Source organism: Gymnoscopelus microlampas (genome assembly GCF_963454915.1).
Source record: "Gymnoscopelus microlampas genome assembly, chromosome: 20".
In the NCBI taxonomy this organism is placed as follows: domain Eukaryota; kingdom Metazoa; phylum Chordata; class Actinopteri; order Myctophiformes; family Myctophidae; genus Gymnoscopelus; species Gymnoscopelus microlampas.
Genome location: NC_139957.1, coordinates 32690627 through 32712052, shown reverse-complemented (window position 1 = coordinate 32712052; position 21426 = coordinate 32690627). Strand labels below are relative to the sequence as shown.

General features: G+C 43.2%; 1 protein-coding gene across 3 annotated transcripts in view; it reads right to left on the bottom strand.

Moving 5' to 3' along the window:
• LOC311035963 (G patch domain-containing protein 2-like) overlaps window positions 1–21157 on the bottom strand; it is a 35405-nt gene extending 14248 nt beyond the window's left edge. For 2 of the 3 annotated variants that reach the window (XM_084044485.1, XM_084044487.1), the window contains exons 1-9: window positions 21115–21157; window positions 18237–18950; window positions 10941–11002; window positions 9124–9291; window positions 8840–8919; window positions 7808–7872; window positions 6966–7005; window positions 6703–6794; window positions 1632–1717 (exon numbers count right to left, since the gene is read on the bottom strand). In XM_084044485.1, coding sequence (XP_083900611.1) covers window positions 1632–1717; window positions 6703–6794; window positions 6966–7005; window positions 7808–7872; window positions 8840–8919; window positions 9124–9291; window positions 10941–11002; window positions 18237–18946 — 1303 coding nt within the window. In that variant the 5' untranslated portion in view covers window positions 18947–18950; window positions 21115–21157. Of the gene's footprint in view, window positions 1–1631; window positions 1718–6702; window positions 6795–6965; window positions 7006–7807; window positions 7873–8839; window positions 8920–9123; window positions 9292–10940; window positions 11003–18236; window positions 18951–20931; window positions 21040–21114 lie in introns of those variants that run through there. The other variant, XM_084044486.1, reaches the window with a different exon arrangement.
• Window positions 21158–21426: the final 269 nt, after the last annotated feature.

The following is a 21426-nucleotide window of genomic DNA, read 5'->3' as shown; positions in this document are numbered from 1 at the left end:
TTTCCCCAGGGAATGTTTAAAATCTTTACAGCTATACATTCACGACGATGACTGTTCTGTTGAGAACGGCAACAACCAAAAAAGAAAAAAGAAAAAAGAAGAATCGGCACACATAAACTGTGAGAGCTTGTCAGAAGGAATGCGCATCTCCTGGCAGCGGTGAGATTACCGAGCAGAGGCGCGGTGGAGCAGCCCGCCAAGGTAAAGATTTATACAGAGCAGTTGCAGCCGCAGAAACTGACATTGGGCGACAGGGGATGCATGATAAATCACTGTGGACAGGGGGCAGCAGACTCAAGATGCAGGAAAACACACTCTGAATGACGCCATGGGGAGACAGACTCTCAAATATCCTTCTTTTTAGGATATTTGAGGATTAGAGAAGTACTGAAACAATTCATCACCTCCGAAAGAAAAGCGAAAAATTATTCAAACAAATAATTGTTTTTAAACTGCTCATTCGTATAATTGAAAATAATCTGTCATTTGATTCGTGCTTTGTTTTTGTTTACGTCGAACACACAGCTGACTGACGTAATTAGCGGGAAAAGAAATCATCATCTATCATGTTTGAGTTTTTCCCCACTTGTGTATTTTCCCCCCATTCGCTCACCCTGGCAGGCAGCAGAGCGTGGAGTTGCATGGCCCCCACCCCACCCAGGAGGAAATTGAGGGATACCCCTATTCCTGATTCCGCATGGTGAATATGAGGGGTCTTTAAGGGGCAGGGGTGAATCTTTTTTTAGTTTTATGGGTGGTGGCTCAGCGCCGGGGAGGTGAAGGACAGAGTTGCCGGCCATTCCATCACTCAGTGCAATAAATGGATGCAATCTGTATCCCAGTAAAGCATTGGCTGTTTTTAAATTCCACCTCTTTTATCCAAATGAATGATGGAGCCCGGTACAGTGCACTGTGCGGCGATATTAATATACATCAGGGGCCTGCACCCCTCACTAAATCAGGGAACCACCAGCATTTGTTATTTAAATGACAAACGGCGGCTTCAAGAACGGCAGCGCCGAGCGGAGACACGGGAGAAGAAGAAGAGGTGGACGAACCAATTCAGATTTCAATCCGCCAAAGACACAAGACCCCCGGGCCATCAGTCTAATGAAAAAAGGCAGCTCAACCGGTCCGAACGGGCGGAACGGCTGATGCTCTGTGCCACCCCCCCCCCGAACAGGGCCCGCTACCCGTCACACTTCTGTTTTACTGTTCTACACATGGGAGGATAGCTCTATGCACCCTGCACCCAATATAACATGGCTAACAAGCCTGATGGTATAGACTCCCCTCTGCTGTTAAACAGGTTCACACACTATCACAAACGCCACACCCCACGCTTACACTTTACATACTGAACGTAATGCGGAATTTTCGAAAACGGGTTGCAGAACAATATTCCAAAACAGATTTTAACAAAGAAGTTCCAAATGCCAAAATATTTCAAAACACATTTCCCATTTGCTAATGCAAAGCTTTGAAAATACACAGGGATTGTGTGTGTGGCATGCTTTGGACCACGTGCATAATGTCTATCTGTAGTTTGACTAATAAAGCAACAGCTCCAATAAGGGTTAAAGTGAGAGTTCAGGAGGCCAGAGGTGCATCAGTACTGTGGAGGTTATTACCTGATGTTGAGAGAGGCACGGCAGACGTCTTCCTCCTTCTCTTCACGTCTCCTGTACACAACAGTCCCAGATGGACATTAGTCTGTCTGTGGGACGGAGGTAGACAGACAGACAGGCAGACAGACAGAAGAAAATTAAGACTCATGAGAATGCCACAACAGACATACATACATACACACACACGCAGCAAAGGTCTAGAAACACTGAATGTGTTTAAATCATATACACACTTCACTCATGCATGAAGTTGACTGATTTAAAGGGGTGGCACTGAAAAGTGTCCAGCTAAAAGTTCCTAGATTATAGTTAGTTTACAGTTACCCTGTGCATATTTATTTACAATGCCATTTTTGTTTTACTCTTTGATAGAGAGATTTTTGTTTTCGCCATTCACCAGAATTTTGTTTTACACTTTGATACAGTGATTTTTGTTTTCGCCATTCACCAGAATTTTGTTTTACACTTTGATACAGTGATTTTTGTTTTCGCCATTCACCAGAATTTTCCCAACTCAACACACGATCAAACAACCAACAGTACCATAAGACGAGGGGGGCGTACAGGTGTTGCAGGGTTCATGTGCCTGAGTCACAGCAGAGTTCACATAAACAAATTACACCTGCTCTATATCTCCTCCACCATATGTCAGACGCCCAGAAATAGGAAGAGTCCCCCACGGACTGTCACTGCCTGATTACTGAGATGTAAACTTAAGGTCAAGGTCCTTACCATCACTGGGGCTGGGAGTGGGTAACATGATGGGTTGACATTGTTTTGTGTGTATGTACAGTGCGTGCGTGCGTGCGTGCGTGCGTGCGTGCGTGCGTGCGTGCGCGCGCGCGTGCGAGAGAGAGGGAGGAATAGAATTTAAGGTAGGACTGGGCGATATTGACCAAATCAAATACCACAATATTTTTGATCTGTAGGGATGACTATTGGTGGTGCTTTCACAAAATAATGTATTTACACAATGCATTTTTTTTAATCAATAATCTTCAGTAATGATGCATGACAATATTACAATATCCCAAATCCCAGATGATATCTAGTCTGATATCGATATAAGCTTATAGGCTATGAATCTTGTGTGTTGAACGAAATGGAACCTCATGGGTGCATTTTGTTCCATATTTACACTCTCTGCAATACATTAACACTGAGAATTTTACTGTGTAATTTGAGGGTTTAAATAAGCGCATGGGTGGGATAAAAAAAGTAATAACCTGGTAATAAACCAAGAGAATGCAGCATACCTACAGCATATGTGGCATTTCAGACGCACACAGCCTGCAACCAAGTGACAATTTAAAGAATACGCTGTGCTATTTGAAAACACCAGTAAAGATGACCTGTAAAGAAAAAAAACAAAAAGAAAAGGGACTTCTTGACACACTGACAAAATAACAGTGGGCCATAACAGAAGGGGATCCTTGTTAACCACGGTGGTTCATGGAGGACTGCAGGCTACATAAACCCCAGCACCCCTAACAGGCATGTGCTAAGATAGGACCCTGTCAGGGCAGCCTTTAAACAGGCTACGTGTTCCATGACCTCAACACCCATAAATCACACGAGGGGTGGGTGTGCGAGGCGCTGGGTGCTGGGTGCCGCGCAGGGCACGCTTTGAGCGAAGTCTCTATGTTGTATAATCAATAGATATAAAAATAAATGGCTTGACCGTTATTCTCTCCCTGCTACCCCTCTCTAATAAAATCCCAGTAATGCATATTTCATTTACTTTTATACTTATTGATTACCTGTACTCCAGTTAGTAAATCACGCGCCTATCGATCCCTCAATCGTACCTCTGTCGGACAGCACATAACCAGCCATTTGCGCCCCTGATAAAGAGCTCAGACATTGAACTCCGCGCAGTAAATCTTTGCAAACTAACTTTTTAATTCCAAAATCGATCCGCGTTTTAAACGTCGCATTATTTCACGAGGCACGCCTGCGGCATTAAAAGTAATACCCTGATGCATTTGGTCTTAATGCGCGGAGGTCCATCCCTCCATCTCGTCCCTCATTACACTGAAACCCGGGTACTGTGCAGGCCCCCTCAGCAGCTTGGAGGGAGGCGTGGGACCCTCCCCTGCTACTGAGCGCTGGGGACTGCTGCGCTCAGGGGCCGCCAGGCGCCCACTGAGACACTCAGCACCATGCTAATCAAACATTAGAATACCATCAGCTGGCTCATTAAACAAGGCAAAACACCACCATTCATCTCACACTAGAACCCAGAGGCTTTATTAGCATGTTAGTCGGCTCGGTGCAAGTCTGAAAAAGGACTTGCTAAAAAAAAAAGAGGAAAAAAAAGAAAAGCAGAACGTTATTCAACATCTGGCATTTCATCGTCTAAGACAGATGCTGGTCAATTGTTGTTTTACTGAAAAATGTCAAAACAGAATAAGAGGGGGGAGAAATGTTTTGACTGACAACGCAGCGGTGAGGAATGGAGGCAGAGCAGAGCAAATCCAATAAAGATGGCTGACAACAACAACAACAACTAAATTCTATCAATGACGCAAGGACACTGAGGAAAAATGTCTCCAGGATAGATTTTTCCAGGTCATAAGAGACACTTCTAAATGCAGTGCAGTTCCTTGGGGTGCAGAATAAAGCAGCAGTGACACAGGGTCAATTGTAATTCAGGCGCCCACATCCAAAAGCAGATATATCAATTAAAAATAATAAATCAAAAAAGGAGCGAGAAGCTGCAGATACAAAATGGCCATCTATTTTCATTAGGGTACATGGCGCTTCAGGTGTGAGCAGGATCTCAAGATTAATAGAGGTATTCAAATGAATCAGAAAGGATTAGGGTCCCCTGGGAACGTGATCAATAGCTGCAAATCAATAATCAATAGGCCACTCACACCAATATACTAACTGCTGACACCGAGATCTCACAATTAAAATGAAAACTGGGAAGGCAGTGGCGTAAGACTATGATTTATCTCACGGTGCAAATGTCATTTAGAAATAAATAAGTCAATAGATAAAAGCTGCTGGTGGCCGGCTCAGGTAGGAGGCAGCTACGCATTTTAACATGGCCACCAGCCCTGAGCATTACAACCAAATCCCACAAAGCATGGTGCCTATTCACACGCCAATACAAGGATAAATAGCATACAACCCCATGCAGCCTTTATCGCTTAACATCAAATCTCTGATTGTTGCTGTCAAGTCCCACCAGGAGATGACAGCTTTTATTAATACAGTATCATTTCAACCTGGCCAAGATACAAGATTAATGTTTACACTTTACCCACTGAGAAAAACACTTTTCTCTCAAGGGTGTTTGAAAATAAAGAAAAGTCAGATGTATGGGAGCTCCGTGGAGGGAATCGATCATGTGAATATGTTGGTCAAAAGAAATGAAAATATAGTGAAGTCAATAGTGGCCATTTTAAAGTCTGCTATGAGCAAGGCACCGTCCTAACAATTACTGTCAGTTTTATCTGAGAACTGTCGCTATAATACTCATACGAGAAATAATCGATTCTTAGGAACTGTACTGTACATAATATGTATATACTGCATAGCATGTGCAGGAGTGTTAAACCTAGGCATCTAGGCAGGAGTGGATACAGGCAGAACAGTTCAGGGGTGCAAGTTGGTACAGTACATGCAGGGCTGGGTCGTAAGGAAGCAGAAGCCATCTCACTGGAGAATGGATTTGAGCAGCTTGGGGAGATGGATTCAGCACAAGCTGTCCAACGGGACACATCTGAAGCCCCTCTACCCCCCCCCCCCCTCTCTCTCACTCAGTCTTCCTCGTTCATTTGGGAGTATGATTTATACTTTTTGAAGTGAAGGGTCTTGAATCCTGCTATAAAGGAATTAAGAGGCCTCCCCTGAGTCTACCATTCAAATGAGAGCATGGCAGGGATATGAGGGCTGTTTAATAGAGAGAAATTAGTATTCACAATGCCTCTAAGTGGAATCTGAAGGAACCTTTCAGGTGGAGAAGAAAGGGACAGTTTAGAAGAGAAAGGCCTCAGTCAGGGGAGGCTTTTCATAGCAGTCGTGTATTTGCCCCTCTTCAAGGAATGATGGCAAGCTCTGTGAAACAACCCAAGAGAGAGAGAAGAGCGCTTCAAACTAAATTAAGAATGCAACATAAATAGGCACGGTGGAAACAATGCAATGCCTTGGCCTGGAGACAGCAGGACTCCTCAGGTCCTCTAAAGTTCCCCATGCAGATCCACCAACTTGAAGCAATGCAAGGTTTTGACAAACATCTTCCGGATTAGCCTTTTTTTCATGTATTTTTTTTCAGCAGTTCCACAAATGTTGGGTTTTGAATCTGCATTACAACAATGTTTTTGTTCACACAGTGTTTTTCTATTTGTGATAGATGACCTTGAGAAGCACCAAATTCAAGTGTTATTAACAACTGCTGCTGGCTAGAAAAGTCTAAGCCAGGATTGCGGTTTGTGTTAATGTTTGCTCATTGTGTTATGTATGCTTATCGTATGCGTGCATCTCAGTGTTTCTTTTTGCTTGCGGCAGAAGGACTCACAGCAAGTAAACAAGTTTGAAATCCCCCTCATCAATATTTTCACTTGTTTCAAACCTGCTTTGAAAGCTAATTATCCTCACACAGGGAAGGAAAAAACAACTGAAACATGAGTGAACAAGCACGGGTCCAATGCCTCATCCTCTTATCCTTCTGTTTCACATGTGAACCCAATCTGCGATTAGCATTATGACGTTTAGTGATCAGATGTGAGGTCAACTTCCACCTGGAAAGCTTAGAACCAGACGGAGAGATGTGATCACTGGAGTAGGGCTTCAGGATCACAATCCATGCACCACGCACTCACATGTACACACACACACACACACACACACACGGACACACATGCATGCAAATACACTCAGTCTCTGGGGAACAAACCATACTAGAGGTGACACTGGTTAAAAAGTAACCTACAGTAAAACCGATTTAAGTATGTTGAACATAGATTAGTCCATCAACATATTGAGCTTTAATGGAAAAGATTCAATAAAGTCTCCAATAGGACTTTAAGTGGCTACTTTATCATATGCGTCATCCATCTCCTACCTGTTTTTACAGACAGTAGAGGAACATCTGCGATGGGAGCTCTCTGGCACCATGTCAATGGGATACACCGGCAATGCACACAAAGGGTTGTGCTGGAAAAACAGTAACAAGTGTATGAATATTTGATTATTTTATTAGGCATTTTTACTCAAAATGTTATTTCAAATGCAGAATCTGAACAAGCTGTGGTAAAACAAAATAAAAATGAACAAATAATCCAAATAAAATAAACAAAAGTGAGAAATGATGGCATTGTAAAATACCTGGCTTCGGTCTCGTTTTCCAATAGCAGGCAGCCAAAAGCTACAGGGGAGATAATCAAAGCTGAATTAGTGAATGCAAAATGATGATGGAAACAGATGGACAAGTGTGATCATATCCTTCATTGACTCCATGCTTCACCAGAGTGCATTATTGTTACGCCGTGGTGGCACCTAGGGGCCCAGCCATCTAGAAGAGGGTCTGTGTGTCTGTGTGACTGTCTGCGTCTGCGGCTAATCTCGCAAACTACTGTACCGAGCAGTGCCAAATTCCAAGTGCATGCTGCCAGTAGGCCAATTCTTTTTTTCTGTGAATATTTTTCACATTTTGTGAAGTGTCTCAGATCTCAGATCCAACGTTTTGCCGTCCCTCCGGATAGGCACGACTGACATCATCAATACATATAATGTCATCAACATGACACACTGTTATTAGAACCCGACTTGTTTATTGAGAGAATAGCCAATTATTTGTACCCCTTTCTTTCTCCCAATGTAGTCGTTATGCCAGTTAAGTCCTCACACTGCTTGCCACTGCCGTTGTCCCCTACTGCCCCACCTGCCAGGAGGCAGCAGTCCCTATTGGGAGGACATAGCGCTTCCGTCCTACTCCTCCCATTCAACACCCCCCACTGAACAGGCGCCATCCCGATCCATAGAGGTACGTGCAGTGACAAAGATCACCCTCCATGCCCGGCTTCCCTTCCCCGTAATAGACACTTGGCCAAGCCCGATGCACCGCGGAGGATTCGAACCCCTAGACTCTGCGGTGCTGGGCAGACACTTTTACCCCTGTGCCACCCGAACGCCCGAACCAAAGCAATCTAAATAAAAAGACATCTTACTCTCTCTGGTAAGGATCTTGTGAGAAACGCTTCAATCTCTCCACAAACACTGGCATACTGTTGTCCTGTTAAAAAACACATTTCAGAGTTACATTTACATTATACCATACAACCTAATACTTGTACAACCTATTGTTTACGTATGAGCAGTGTTGGGCGTTACTGTAACGGAATACTTTTTGGGGTAACAGAGTAACATAACGCATTAGTTTTGCAATTAGAGTACTTGGTTACTTAGTTACCTTTTCCAAATTATTGGCGTTATTTTGTTACATTTAGTACCTATATTTGTTGACAAGGGAAAGGGAAAATCCATCCAACACATTTGCGCTGCTTGTTCCTGATCAATGAACAAGCTTGTCTCTGTCAACGGAGCCTTGCATGGTCCCGGGTGTTACACAGAAATCGGGGACCGGGCCAGCAGTCTGTGGCGAATGCGTAATCATTCTACCTAACGGGTCACCACTTTTGGTGTGACACACACCAAATGTTTTTATTACATTAATTTGCAGCACCTGTGTGACATGGCATAGATTTAGAGGAGACAGAGAGGTTACCCTTTAGTACGGTCATGGAAGTATTCACACTATTTTGGGATTCATTGGTGAAAGGAGGATGCAAATAGCTTTGGTGTAGCCCAGCACAGCTTCACAACACTGGTGGTCATCACGGTAGGCTTGCTCTTGATTTGATTTTGGTCAAAGATTTACAAGTAAAACCATTCACACACTATAACTTAAACCCAGGATAACACATTAGAGCATAAGAAAACAATTGTTTCCAATGTGGTCCTGCAGCTGCACTCTTGATTTTATGTTTATCAAAATTCCCCACAGAGGGGTTTTAATCGTCGGTAGCGCAAGAATAATCTAACAAGTTGCTTTTCTCAGAAGGTAATCCTGTAACGTAATGGAATACTTTTTAATGCCGGTAATCCTGTAACGTAACAAGTTACTTTTAAAAGTAACGTTACCCAACACTGCGTATGAGACAAAATGATAAACTGGTGTAAACGTTATTATTATTATGAACCTTGCTGGGAAGCCTCTGTCTGCCCTTTCTGACACAGCGTGCAGCAACACCAGGCAGACGGTTCAGGCGGGCATGATACCCTGTGATAGAACACACACGCATGCACACGCACGCACACACACGCACACACACGCACACGCACACACACACACACACACACGCACACACACACACACACACACACACACACACACACACATTCACATTTAGTTTCCTGTGATGAAAAGCAAATAAAAACAAAATGTGCTTAAATGAGAGTTTTGCGCAAAACGAAAATTCATCACCTCTCTGAGAGGGACGTGCAGGCTGCAGGAAGGTGGGCGATGGACGCTTGTCCTCCAGGGAAAGTTGGCTGTCTGAGTCCCAGCTGGACAGGAGACCAGGGACCCCCTTAACCCCCTTAACCCCCCCACAGTCCCCCTCAAAGAACCAGTCGCTCTGCTCATCATCACCTGTACAAAGAGAGAGAGACAGGACATCTTTTAGTAAGGCTGAGCAATATAGCAATATTCATGATATGAGACTAGATATAGTCTGGGATTTTGGATGTCGTCATTTTGCGATATGGCATAAGTGTTGTCTCTTCCTGGTTTTAACACATTGCCTGCCAAGGACATAAACATACGTCCTTTAAAAAAAACATGTTTTCAGTGATTACGCCAGAGGGCGCTGTGATCTATCCTATGAATGATGCTTTCACTGCCTGATGACGTCAGACCCGGAATTTAGGTCATTTAATAAAATAAAAGCTCATTTACTTCCTGAGGGAAAATCGCTTTATCTCCGTTCCTCTTGCTTTACTGCAAAAACAAGCTTCATTGAAATGGCCGCAGCTGCGCAATGGATTACGACAAGCGGATAATTATTTTTTTTCTATACTACAACAGCCCCGTGCGTGTAATGAGCCGATCTCCGTGGGGACGGCGGTCACAGAGAATATTCCATGAATTTCCAAACGTACAGAAACATCGCTCGTTTTGTGTTTTGTTTTAATTCTGGCAGTCAATGTGTTAATCACTTAAGCACTATTTTATTAATTTTTTAATACATAATTATAGTGAAAATATCTGATCTAGAAGCTCACACGGATTGTGACACGTTGTGAGTTTATAGATATATTTCCGCTATTTTTGAAAAAGATATTACAGTCACAGTACGATATTATCATCACAATACGATATTATCATTACAATATCGATATCAATGTATTTGGTCGAAAATATTGTGATATTTGATTTTTGTCCACATCACCTAGCCTCCTATCACATTAGCACCGCAGACTGCACTGCCAGGCACATGTCTGTATGCTGTGTGAGCCTACGGTAGGCCTCTCTCTCTCGTCCTCCCCAGACACCGCTGCAGAGCAGAGCTGTCAGTCAGCAGAGCACATAAAGGAACCATGCCTCTCTCAGTCAAGGTGTAGTGACAACTGTTAAATCAAGAGGCCGCCTGGCCCCCTCCAACATCTAATGAGATTAGCAAAGGCTTCGCCGCTCATTAACACCACATGACAACGTCTTATTAGTCGCCTGGATGCCCAGCAACCGTCCATGCCGTTGTACCAAAACCGCTCTTTCTCGCCCCGGCATCCCTCGAAAAAAAGTAAGATAGAGATATATACACACCTTTCTGGCAGTATACATTGTTAAATCTTCTGTGTTCATTTCATGTACATTTCTGCATTCTCAAAGTTACAAACACATTGACTGAACATTCAGAATCTGAATTCCTTTTATTGTCAGGTATGTTTGCACGCGCAAGGAATTTGTCTCTGTGAGGTATTAACCCATTCTACAAATGCCTTCTAAATCGGTAGTTTTTTCATGCCAAGGACCCTCAAAAGGATATGGAGACCCCCCCCCGAAGAGTAGATTTGTGTTTTAAAAAATTCCAAATCATTAAAAAATGTCCAAACATTTTCAATATTTTTTAAACAATAAAAACAATTGCACATGTACAAGCTTGTAAATCAGCTATTTTTGAGAACCGCTACAGTGAACGGCTGCTTGAGTGTCCACAAAAACTCTCTCTCCTTCTTTTTTTTTTACAACAGCAAGTGATGATAAAGTCATGTAAGTTGACAAGGTGAATGTTCTCATACCTTGTCGTCCCTCATCGGTGGTATAAAGGCCAGGATCACTGCTGCATATGCTGCTAGTTTCACTGTAATAGAAAAACACAGAAATCATCATTTAAATTGAATCCTTTAAACGAATAGCCCAGACATGTAAGCTCTATGCCAGTGGTTTTCAAACTTTTTGCGCCCAACACCAGTGGGCAAGTGAAAATCTCAAGGAACACATGTATACAATACATATGGTAACAAAAAATAGCAGATCTACATGCTCACAATGCCTTTAATGACACACCCAAAATATGGACACCAGGTGGTTAAAATAATTTAGGGGTGGAGGGGTATAGAATTTGCTTCTGTATTAGGAAATGAGTGCGCACAAAGTACAGATATATCAAATTAAAAGATGATAGTTGTATATATTGCAATAATAATGTGTAGTTGTCACAAAATCCCAAGGCACACCTGGAGCCCTGGACTCACGACAAATGAGACAAAATGTGCCTCGGCACACATTTTGAGAACCACTGCTCTACGTCAGAGGTTCCCAAATCTCTCCATGCCAAGGACCCCCCCAAACAGCCATAGCCTCTGGCTGCGGCCCCCCTATTGCAAAGGAAAAATGTCTTTTTCCTCTCTTTCCAATTGGCCCCACTGGTGCTCAATGGTGGTCCCCACTTTCTACTCCACATAGCGTGGACTCAAAGAACGTAGTTTTGGTTTTTAAGCGGTTTCTTGGGTCACGCCATCATGTTGTGCATTTGAAATGTCAACAATGTGAATCAAGACTTCACAAGCCCACAGAACACCACCATTCGCCATGTAAACATTCCATAAGATAATAATGAATAGAACCTGAGGTAGAGGTCGACATAAATGCAAAATGACACAAAAAGACAGAGCGTGCCTCGTTTCCACGGCAAACACAAAGGCATGGGGAAGGACTCTTGATCGAAGCCACTGAGTGACATGCACAATCTAATTGAATATCCTCTGCTGTCAGCTCCAATCTAATCTGGCCTGCGTTGTGGAGGATGACAGGAGGGGAGCGCCACCCCCCCCCCCACACACATGGAGGAGGAGGAGAACCACACACCCACCACTGGATAAAGTAAAGACAGACCAATATATCGGGTTGGCCAATATATCGGCCATTACTTGACTTTTTGGATGACATCGGTATCAGCAAATATATGCAGCCAATGTGTCCTGATTTTTAACCCCTTTCAATCTGGCATGCCGCATCTGTCTATTTTGGGTCATATGAGAATTTTTTCTAAAGTTTTCCAAAAAATGCAATAACTTGCTTGTAGATTCAGATTGGCTATTGAACCTATTTGAATATGGCTTATGTGGTTAAATAGAATTATTTACGTGTATTTTTTATTATTATTATTATTATAAATTATGTATTTATTTTCATTTTCTGCGTATAAGTAAAATGTTCTCAAATAGAACCATTTTTCCTTTTTTTTAATATATATATATCGGTCAGTAGGTGGTCTAGGACTCTCCTAAATCGGCATTGGACCCAAAAATGTGGCATCGGTCAGGCTCTAGGCTATAGCATCTGCTGTGGAGGGCTGCTGCTGCCTAGATTGCTCCATGGTTGCCCCTCTCCACAGCACACCCCAAGGGCAGCCCCTGCTATATACTCCCTCCACACTCTCTGTTTGCACCCCCACTGATCCCCCCTCCCGGACAGGCCTGCTGGGTCTCGCTGCTTCTGTCACACCTTGAACTGGGGTTCCAGACACTCCAAGGTCATAGAGACCTGGAAGGAGAGCGCTGATGGTGATGGTGGCTGTTTCTCTGTTTTAACCACAAGCCAATAGGCGCTTCATCATACGACAAATGGCTTATCTTTTTTTATTTACAAAATAATCATTTTTTGAATACTTTGGGAAAATATATATATAAAAAAGAATATAAAAAAGCCGAAAATAGGGCTGCCAGAGGTTAATGTGGGTAACAAAAGACAAAAAATAGCATGTACTACAGTACATAGACTTTAGCAAGTACCCAAATTTCTAACTTTTATCTATCTGAAATGATGTTCTTTTTAAATCGATGTTGGAGCGTCATCGGTGCAGGCAGTGAACTTCAGACATGAATGCCTGTAAGCTCAAGTAACAGCAAGCAGCCATTCTAAGTCCTTCAGGAGCGCGTTTGCCGTTGGGAGAGCCTGACGCTCTTGACTGCCTTGCATTTTGCTTTGTGGTGGATCAGCGCTGACCTTGGTTACGACGACGCTGGAGCGGCTGGCGGGGTCAGATACACGCTGATATGGTGTTTTGCCATATTGCGGAGGCGTGCCTCGATGACGGCGGCGCGAGACCAGCGGCCATCCAGGCCCGCGTGTCTCCTCTCCAGCCAGATGGTACTGCATCATCTCCCCTCACACACCCTGCAAGCAGATGTGAGAGGGACCAGGCCTCTCTGGGGAACCTTGGAAGACGTCTGGTCGAGCCAAGCAGTCCTGGGCCGTCCCCCCACCCCCCTCTCTCTCCAGACTCCCATTCCCCAGGCCTCTGCTCAGCTGTCCCCAACCTCTGGACACATGGGTCAACATCTGGAGCACACGGCTCCCTGTTCAACATCAGCAGAGGACAGACACAGCCACACGCTCTGTAAGAATAACTATCAATGGACCTTTTGATTATCTGCTCATTCCACAACATTTCTAGCGCTGTCCTCGACTAAGGAAATTCTTAATCAACTAACATTAATAGGAATTTGTCAACTAATCGTAATCGATTTGTTGATGTAATCACCAAATCTGTAAAATAGTGTTTTCTGCATTCCAGCAGAAGAACTGAACATTCTAAGATTTGTTTTTTTGTTTTTCTGCCTTTATTTTTTATAGAATACAGTAGACTGACAGGAAATGGGGAGAGAGAGATGGGGAGTGACACGCAGCAAAGTTTGTCAGGATCGGGATTCGAACCGCGACACGCTGGTGCCCGGACCGATACGCCAGCCGACCGGGCCAGTAAAGCTGAACATTCTAATGTGGATTTCACAATGACTACTAGCTATTGAAAGTTATAGACTGACAGAATTAAAGGCTTATACCTAGAGTTTACAAAAGACGTGCATGGAAAAAAAGCATAAATAAAATTAGAGGAAACCCTTCCGCTGTCTCTCTCACTGATTCAAATGCACAGTAAAATCCAGTGCTAATGTAACTGTATAAAAATCTCTGTGTGTGGGCTGCAATGTGGTAATAGAAGCTAACCGAGAACCCTATGCTATTGTTTCAATGAGGCGTTGACTTCTGAAATCCGAGACCCCGTCAAAACAACGCTACAATGATTAACAACTTGTCTTTCTACCATTTGCTCTGTTGAAAAATGTGTTTGCTTCTTATAGAAGGGATTTTGTGCAAAGTTTGAAAAGGAATCACAGGTATAAACAATTAATTAGAGACGCCTATTAAGTATTTATCCGTATTAAAGGTGTAATGTGATGTCGCTTGGAGCAGCCCAAGGCCGACGTGAGACCGTTTCCATTAAGTACTGCCTAATTAATGCCATGAATAATTGATGTAGCCATTTTTCTTGGGACCAACAGAAACACCTCTTCTCTTTCTTCTACAGTGACCTTTGTCAAGTAAAGTTGACAAACATTATAGTGGAACTTGGCTTTTGTTGCTGGTACAGAAATAAGTAAGCGGGTATGGCTGTGTCGTGTTTGTGTACGCATACAGTAATTAAAACGCATGCCAAAACACTCACACCCCCCCACCCCACCCCCGTACAAAAATAAAGCAACTTATTTAGCATTAGGCTCCATAACAACAACTAAGTCTTAATTAGCTAATACGCCATATGTCCATGGTGCAACAGAGACAAGGGCAGAAATAAGAAGTGCATTCCAGTGTTTTGGGGCTGAACGAATCGATTCCCCACACAGCCCCGTTGTCTCAATACAAGCCAGAGAGGTGAAGCAAAAACATAGTAGCCAGATGAGCACTAATCATTAGGATATAATCCCCAGCTCCTGGGAGAGACAGACCAGTTTGCACAGAGATTATGGGCCAGCAACCATTTATTGAGCCCGGGCTCATTCTGCAGAGGAATAAAGAAAAAGCAGGAGACGAGGCGCTGGGAGGGTGGGGTGTTCGGGGGCAAAGCACTGATAACAATGGATCTGTGGGCTCTTCAAACAAGCCACCCCAACCCAAATCCATGCCCTCTTCCATGGGCGTCTGATTATAAGGTTATCCCACCCTCCCTGAGCTGCAGTAATTGGATTAGTCTCAGAGATTTATGAAAATGAACTTCGGCAAATGGAGCACACAGCTTTACCAAAAACTATTCAAGAGTTAAAAAGAAAATACAAATTACAGAGTGATGGAGCTTGGCGTGTGAGAAAAGCATGTACAATGACTTTGCTTTTGTTTTAAGCGGCTGCGGTCGGTCGTCCGTGGCGAGAACATTTCCAGTAAGCACCACCACCCATCTGAGGACAGAGGCAGTGTGCCTGGGAGACCGTCTCCCCACAGGTGAGGCCTGCTGGCTGGGCCAGCCTGGACGCCAGGTGGCCTCCCTGCCAGCAGACCGGTCCAGGGCAGGTCTAATCAAGGGTGTGGAGCCCAGCTGGAGCTGCCAACATCTGCTCCCCCATGATGCACTTGGGTGGCTAAAGGCTAAAGCTCCGCTCCGTGTGCACATAAGGAGTGACCTTGAGGGACGGGACATTTGCTTAATTTACAGCGTAAGCTAATGAAAATAGCTGATCTACTAGTAACAACGCATCGCACCGAGCTTGTACATAGGCTAATTTTGGCATGTGACGCCGCCGTACGATGAACTGTACAGGTCTTTAAAAGACCAGACACACAAAGGTTAATAGAATAAATGGAGCCCAAAGACGATCAGAATGGTTAATAATAAACATCAACGTTTGAGTGACTCTCTGGGTCTAAATACTGTTGTTGTACCGCTGTCAAATGCTCATCACTGCCACCATTCTTCCATATCCTTTGGCCCCCCATCAGGATTTAGCCATTCGATTGTTCGGCCCTCAGTACCGCGGGTGGCAGTCTACCGTGCAGCAATCAAGAGTGTTGTATGGCGCGAGTGAGAAATGATTGACAGCGTGCCACAGTGTTCCCATTTATTTCTTCTCCGGAGCTGTTTTCTGTCACAACGGCTATTGATTTTTCCATAAAGTAAGAAAACAAGTACCGTTAAGAGGCCAACGGAGGTCAGCACAAATTAAACCAGAAGATGTAAAGCCCTCTGTCTACCACATTATTGGTTACCACACACGTCTTCCCTTCAGACGTTTCTTTTTTTATACGGGTCGGCAGATAATGAGATCATCAAAAGGGGGAATACCCAGTGGAGGAGCGCTGGCAGGAGCAACCGACCACACCACTAGCTCACACCAACAGCCCTGCATTGTGAACCCCATACAGAGTACACAGCAATAGAGCCAGACCCATAAATCGGTTTTGCCGATATATAGTATCGGCCATTATTTGACCTTTTTGACGTCATCGGTATTGGCAATTTTTTTTTTCACTTTCAACCTGGTGTCCCTATTTTGGCCATGTCATTATAGGCGAACATTTTCAAAAGTAAAAGAAAATACTTTTTTTTAAATAGCAGACTCATTGTGAGCTTGTAGATCAGCCATTTCTGAGTATTATTATCTGAAAAACTTTAATCAAATAAATGTTTTAGGTAGACTGATTGATTATAATTAATTTAGCTCTTTTTGAGAAAATATAGCTTGATTTAACTCTTTTTGAGAAAATACCAGTCAAAACACCAGAAATCAGTGTGCTAGGTCTCCAAAATCGTGATCAGAATCGGATGCAAAAATCTGGCATTGGTCAGATCAGTCAAATGAACACTTATTATGCATGGCTAAGACGTGAATCACGTCAGTCCATCCTCTATTGTAATATTAATTAACACCATCATTATACCAAATGGGATGTAAGTCATATGTTTTTGTAAAGATTAAAATAAAAATAATTGTCTGCTAATTTAGTATTTTTCATCAGTTCCAATTTCACTTGTTTATCCTGTATCCTGTATGAGTTTTCTCCTGATTGAACATTTATTTTCTGTTACTTACTGAAAAGCTGGAGAGATGGGGAGACCACTGTTACTGAAGTAACATTTTATAGCAATTGCTATATGGAATATGGTGTTATTTAACAAAAAATAATACCACTTACACCCCCTTTAACACCATCATATTCATTTCACCTTCCGCTGTCAGTTGCAGCAATTAACTATTTACTGCTAAGTAGAATTACACACATAGGGTGCCTGGTGGGTCCCTGGTTTGAAACCGACCTCAGTCTTGTCTCACATGTTTCTCCTCTCTCTCTGCCCTTGGTTTCTTACCTCTACACTGCTATCTAAAAGAAAGCATAGAAATGCCAAAAATAAATCTTTCTTTTTAAAGAAAAAAAGAGGGTGCACTATGGGATGCTGGGACAGGCAGAGCTTTAATTACCCCCCCCCCCCCCCCCCCCCTCCAAAAAAAGGAATTCATTTAAAAAACAATCAATACCACACCTAGTCACTTATTTATTTGTGACAATATTTCTGGAGAGAGTATAATGAGCTGGCTCCTGCCCTGAGGCAAGACTATCAAAGATCCCTCCCTGGTGATCATTTCAACCACAGAAGATGAGGATGAAGGGACCATATCATTCATTTTTAATGTCAACTCAATACTTTAAAGTGGAGAGGCATGATTGTGATACTTTTTCTTTTTTTGGTTTAGATGAGGACACAGTGAATATTGACAACTAGCTAGATGAAGACAGGCAGCGTAGATCATCTTAAATGTCGCCTTGTTTAATTGCTTCTGTCTGATAGTAGTTATGCCCGTGACTTTTATATCATGGGTTTAACTGCCTTAGTAACTTTCCATTTAAAGGGTAAATGGGCTTTTAGGATTTTGTGCACAACTTCGAGCCTGACATTAATTCCGTCTCTAAAAACAATGGCAAGGTTAAACTTCGTTTTGTTGCTACATTGCCAGAGGAACGTAGCCCTTAGTTTGAAAACAGAAATATTTATCGTACATGGGAAGATTTACCAGAAAAATATTTTTCAGCGCTCTGCCTAGCTGTATGATCTTGAATTACATACTTAAGTGTACAGTATGTTACGGTAAAACAGGAAATGTGCAAAGTTTCCCACATTTTCCTAAATGTACCATGATATATATAGATAGACCTAACTTGGTGATAGAGATGTACTAAATTCACCATATTCACACAGCAATGTTGCTCCTTCATACTCAGTATGGAGTAAAAGGAAAATAAAAGGTTAAGTTAGCACACATTACCCTTCAGACATGTTCTCATCGGAGGCATCTCGCTGTTCCTTGGCTTCCAGTGAGATCTTATCCTTCCAGCACTCCTTTGCCATCAGCCCAGCTCCATCAGGCTGTCTGTCCACTCCCACCCAGTGACCGGACGACCCCTTCTTCAACTGTGACAGCCGTTGCTTCTTGGACGCCTTCTGACCGCCGCCCTGCTCGCCATCCGTTCCAGAGACCGTTAACTGCTGCCGCAGCCTGACCGTCACATCCGAGGTCATGCGCTTGACCTTGCGGCGCCTCCGGAGCGGGAGCGGCCTTCCCGGGGTGTTCTCGGTGAAGGAGTCCGACTCCGGCCAGGAGTGCTGCTTGGTCCCCACAGAGCCGCCGGAGAAGGAGGGCCATCGGCCGCCGGTCACGATCATGTCGTCGGAATCGCTGCAGTTGGCGGCGGAGGCGGTGGCGGTGGACGGGGCCAGGGTGCCACCGTACTCCCTGCGGTCTTTAGCGTTGACCTCGTCAAAGCTGGACTCTGAGGCCTCGCTCAGGCAGCGTCCTTGCTCCAGGGCATGATGGAACGAGGTGTCACAGCGACGCTTGCGGCCTCTGCGGCGGCGGATTTGCCTCCGTTGCTGCAGCGGGCTCAGGACCATCTCCTCCCAAAGCTCCCCCAGTTTGGACTGCTCGGAGGTCTGTTCCAGTGCAGACACCAGGTCCTGCACAAGCTCATCCATCATGTTGCTGTGGGGAAAAACACACGACTAGCCACTTTAGTTTAAACCCTACTCTGGGGGTAACATTTGCCCAAAATAGTCGTACTACAAGCTCACAACGTCACTCCTCACCACTCATTCACAAACACACCAATGAGGGGTAAAACGTACACAGGGCAACACCACACAGGAAAATACATATATGACCCTAGGGTCATAACACCTCCCCCTAAGATCAAACATTTATGCCTTAAAAAAAAAGGTTTGATTCCAACCTCATATAACTAAAAAAAACATACTTCCGTGATGCACTGTGAGCTTGTAGATCGGCTATTTTCCGGCGGGGGAGGACATTTGGTGTAGTATAGGTCAACGAAGGTAAAGTTTACTAAGTATAGAGGGTTTAAGAGGCCCAATTCTGTGACTTTTTTGAACTGGGGACCCCCCACCCTGATAAGCACTTGGAATTGTAGGCATTACATATAGTTTGACTCGGTTCCACAGATAAATATTGTGCAATAAATAGCCGAATGGATATTTTCACAACGTTTGCCTCTTTCTTACGTAATATTTGACAATTTGGTATTAAAAAGGTCTTAAAAGTCAGTACATTGTAACTTTAGAAAGGTGCAGATACCCTGTATACACTGTATGTTGGTATGTTTACTGTTGAATGAGAAAACAATGGTGAACATTAAGCTAATGATCTAGGGACCCCCAAAATAATTTCGGGACCCCCCTGGGGGGGACCAGTATTCTAATCTACTAGGTCTAGGCGATATGGGGGGAAACAAATCTATAAAATATGTATTTTACCATATACCTTGATATCGATATTGTGGATGCTTTCACAAAATATTTACCCAATGAGATATTTATAAATAATCATCAGTGTGTCTACATAATAACTAATACATTTGTAAAGGCAAGTAACAATACAGCTAGAACAGTCAATGAGTTCACTTTACTGTAATGCAGCCTTTTACACCAGGAAAACATAACACTTAAATATTACAATATAACGATACGATGGTCCGTGATTGTGGATGTAAACGTGCACCTGTTCTACACACATGCAGGCAATAAGTATGTCCTTATTACACTGTAAACCAAATTGATGAACAAAATGGGTTGCTCTGATGTATAAAAGAAAAATGAACAATAAAACTTTGGTCACAAAAAATATATATAACAATACAATATACAAAACCGCAGACGATATCCATCTAGTCTCATATCATGATATCGATATAATAATCTATATAATAACCAGACCTTGATTAAAGTTGGTCATATAAGTAATTCAAGAAGCCTGCTGGTTTGCTTGTGGCACTACTTATTAATGACATACGATGACAATGACACCAACAATGACATAAGCAGCAGCCAGTGGTGGAAAAAGTACTACATTGTTATACTTAAGTAAAAGTATCAAGTTTTGTAATAGTCAAAAGTAACATAAGTTTTCAAATATTTGTAGTGGAGTAAAAGTATAATATTTGCCTCTGAGATGTAGTGGAGTAGAAGTAAAAGAATTGAAAATTGGAAATACTCCAGTAAAGTAAAAATGCCTCAAAATTGTACTTAAGTACAGTACTTGACTTGAGTAAATGTACTTAGTTACTTTACACCACTGCACACCAACAATGACATAACCAGCAGCCCACAGACAGTGAATGGCTGAGGACATGTAAACAAGATGGATAGTTGCATGCTGCCTGCAGGGGAAGCCATCGCATAGAACTAGGACTACCTTAGGGCTACAATGTTGCCACAATGATCAACAAAGCTTCGTTAAATACGACCGTGTGCATAATTAAACGCTACACGTCTTCGTTTAGAGTGTTTTTACACCGTAACATTAACGACACAGTAATAATTATTTAACGACCGATCCATTCCAAACACACAACAAGAATGCGATCAGATTATAATAGCTGTCGGTCTGTCCGCCGCATCCTTTGTTACATAATAACAGCACAAGGAGGCAAATAAAGAGTCGCATTTACATTTCTCCTGCAGTAACACTTTACACAGAGGTTGTAGGGTGCGTTGTTAAACAGCGTTTTGACGTGATATAACGGCGTCGCGTACGAGCGATCATAACGTTATGTAACGGTAAGGTGTTGTTGTTGTTGTTGTTGTTGTAGTGGTGGTGGTTGTCGTTGTCGTTGTTGTTGTGTTCCACTCACCCTGGCACCGCTCAGATCAACATCCAGCTTGTTTTGTTTTCACAGCTGCTGTGACACGAGACGCACTTCCGCCTGACTGTCAGTCCGATGAAGTCATATCCGGCCGCTTGTCTTTTTTTTCTTTCCTTTTTTTTAACACCAACAACCTGCCTGTACCTGCGACAATATTTGCTTTTTAACCACTTAAAACCCATATGGGTAACCGTAGTCCCTCAGGGCTCAATACTAGTGTATTTTAGATTTTCAGTTAGGTTATCCGGGAAAGCTTGCAGCTTGTCGATCTGCTATTTTCGGTGAAAGCTTTCCCCACAA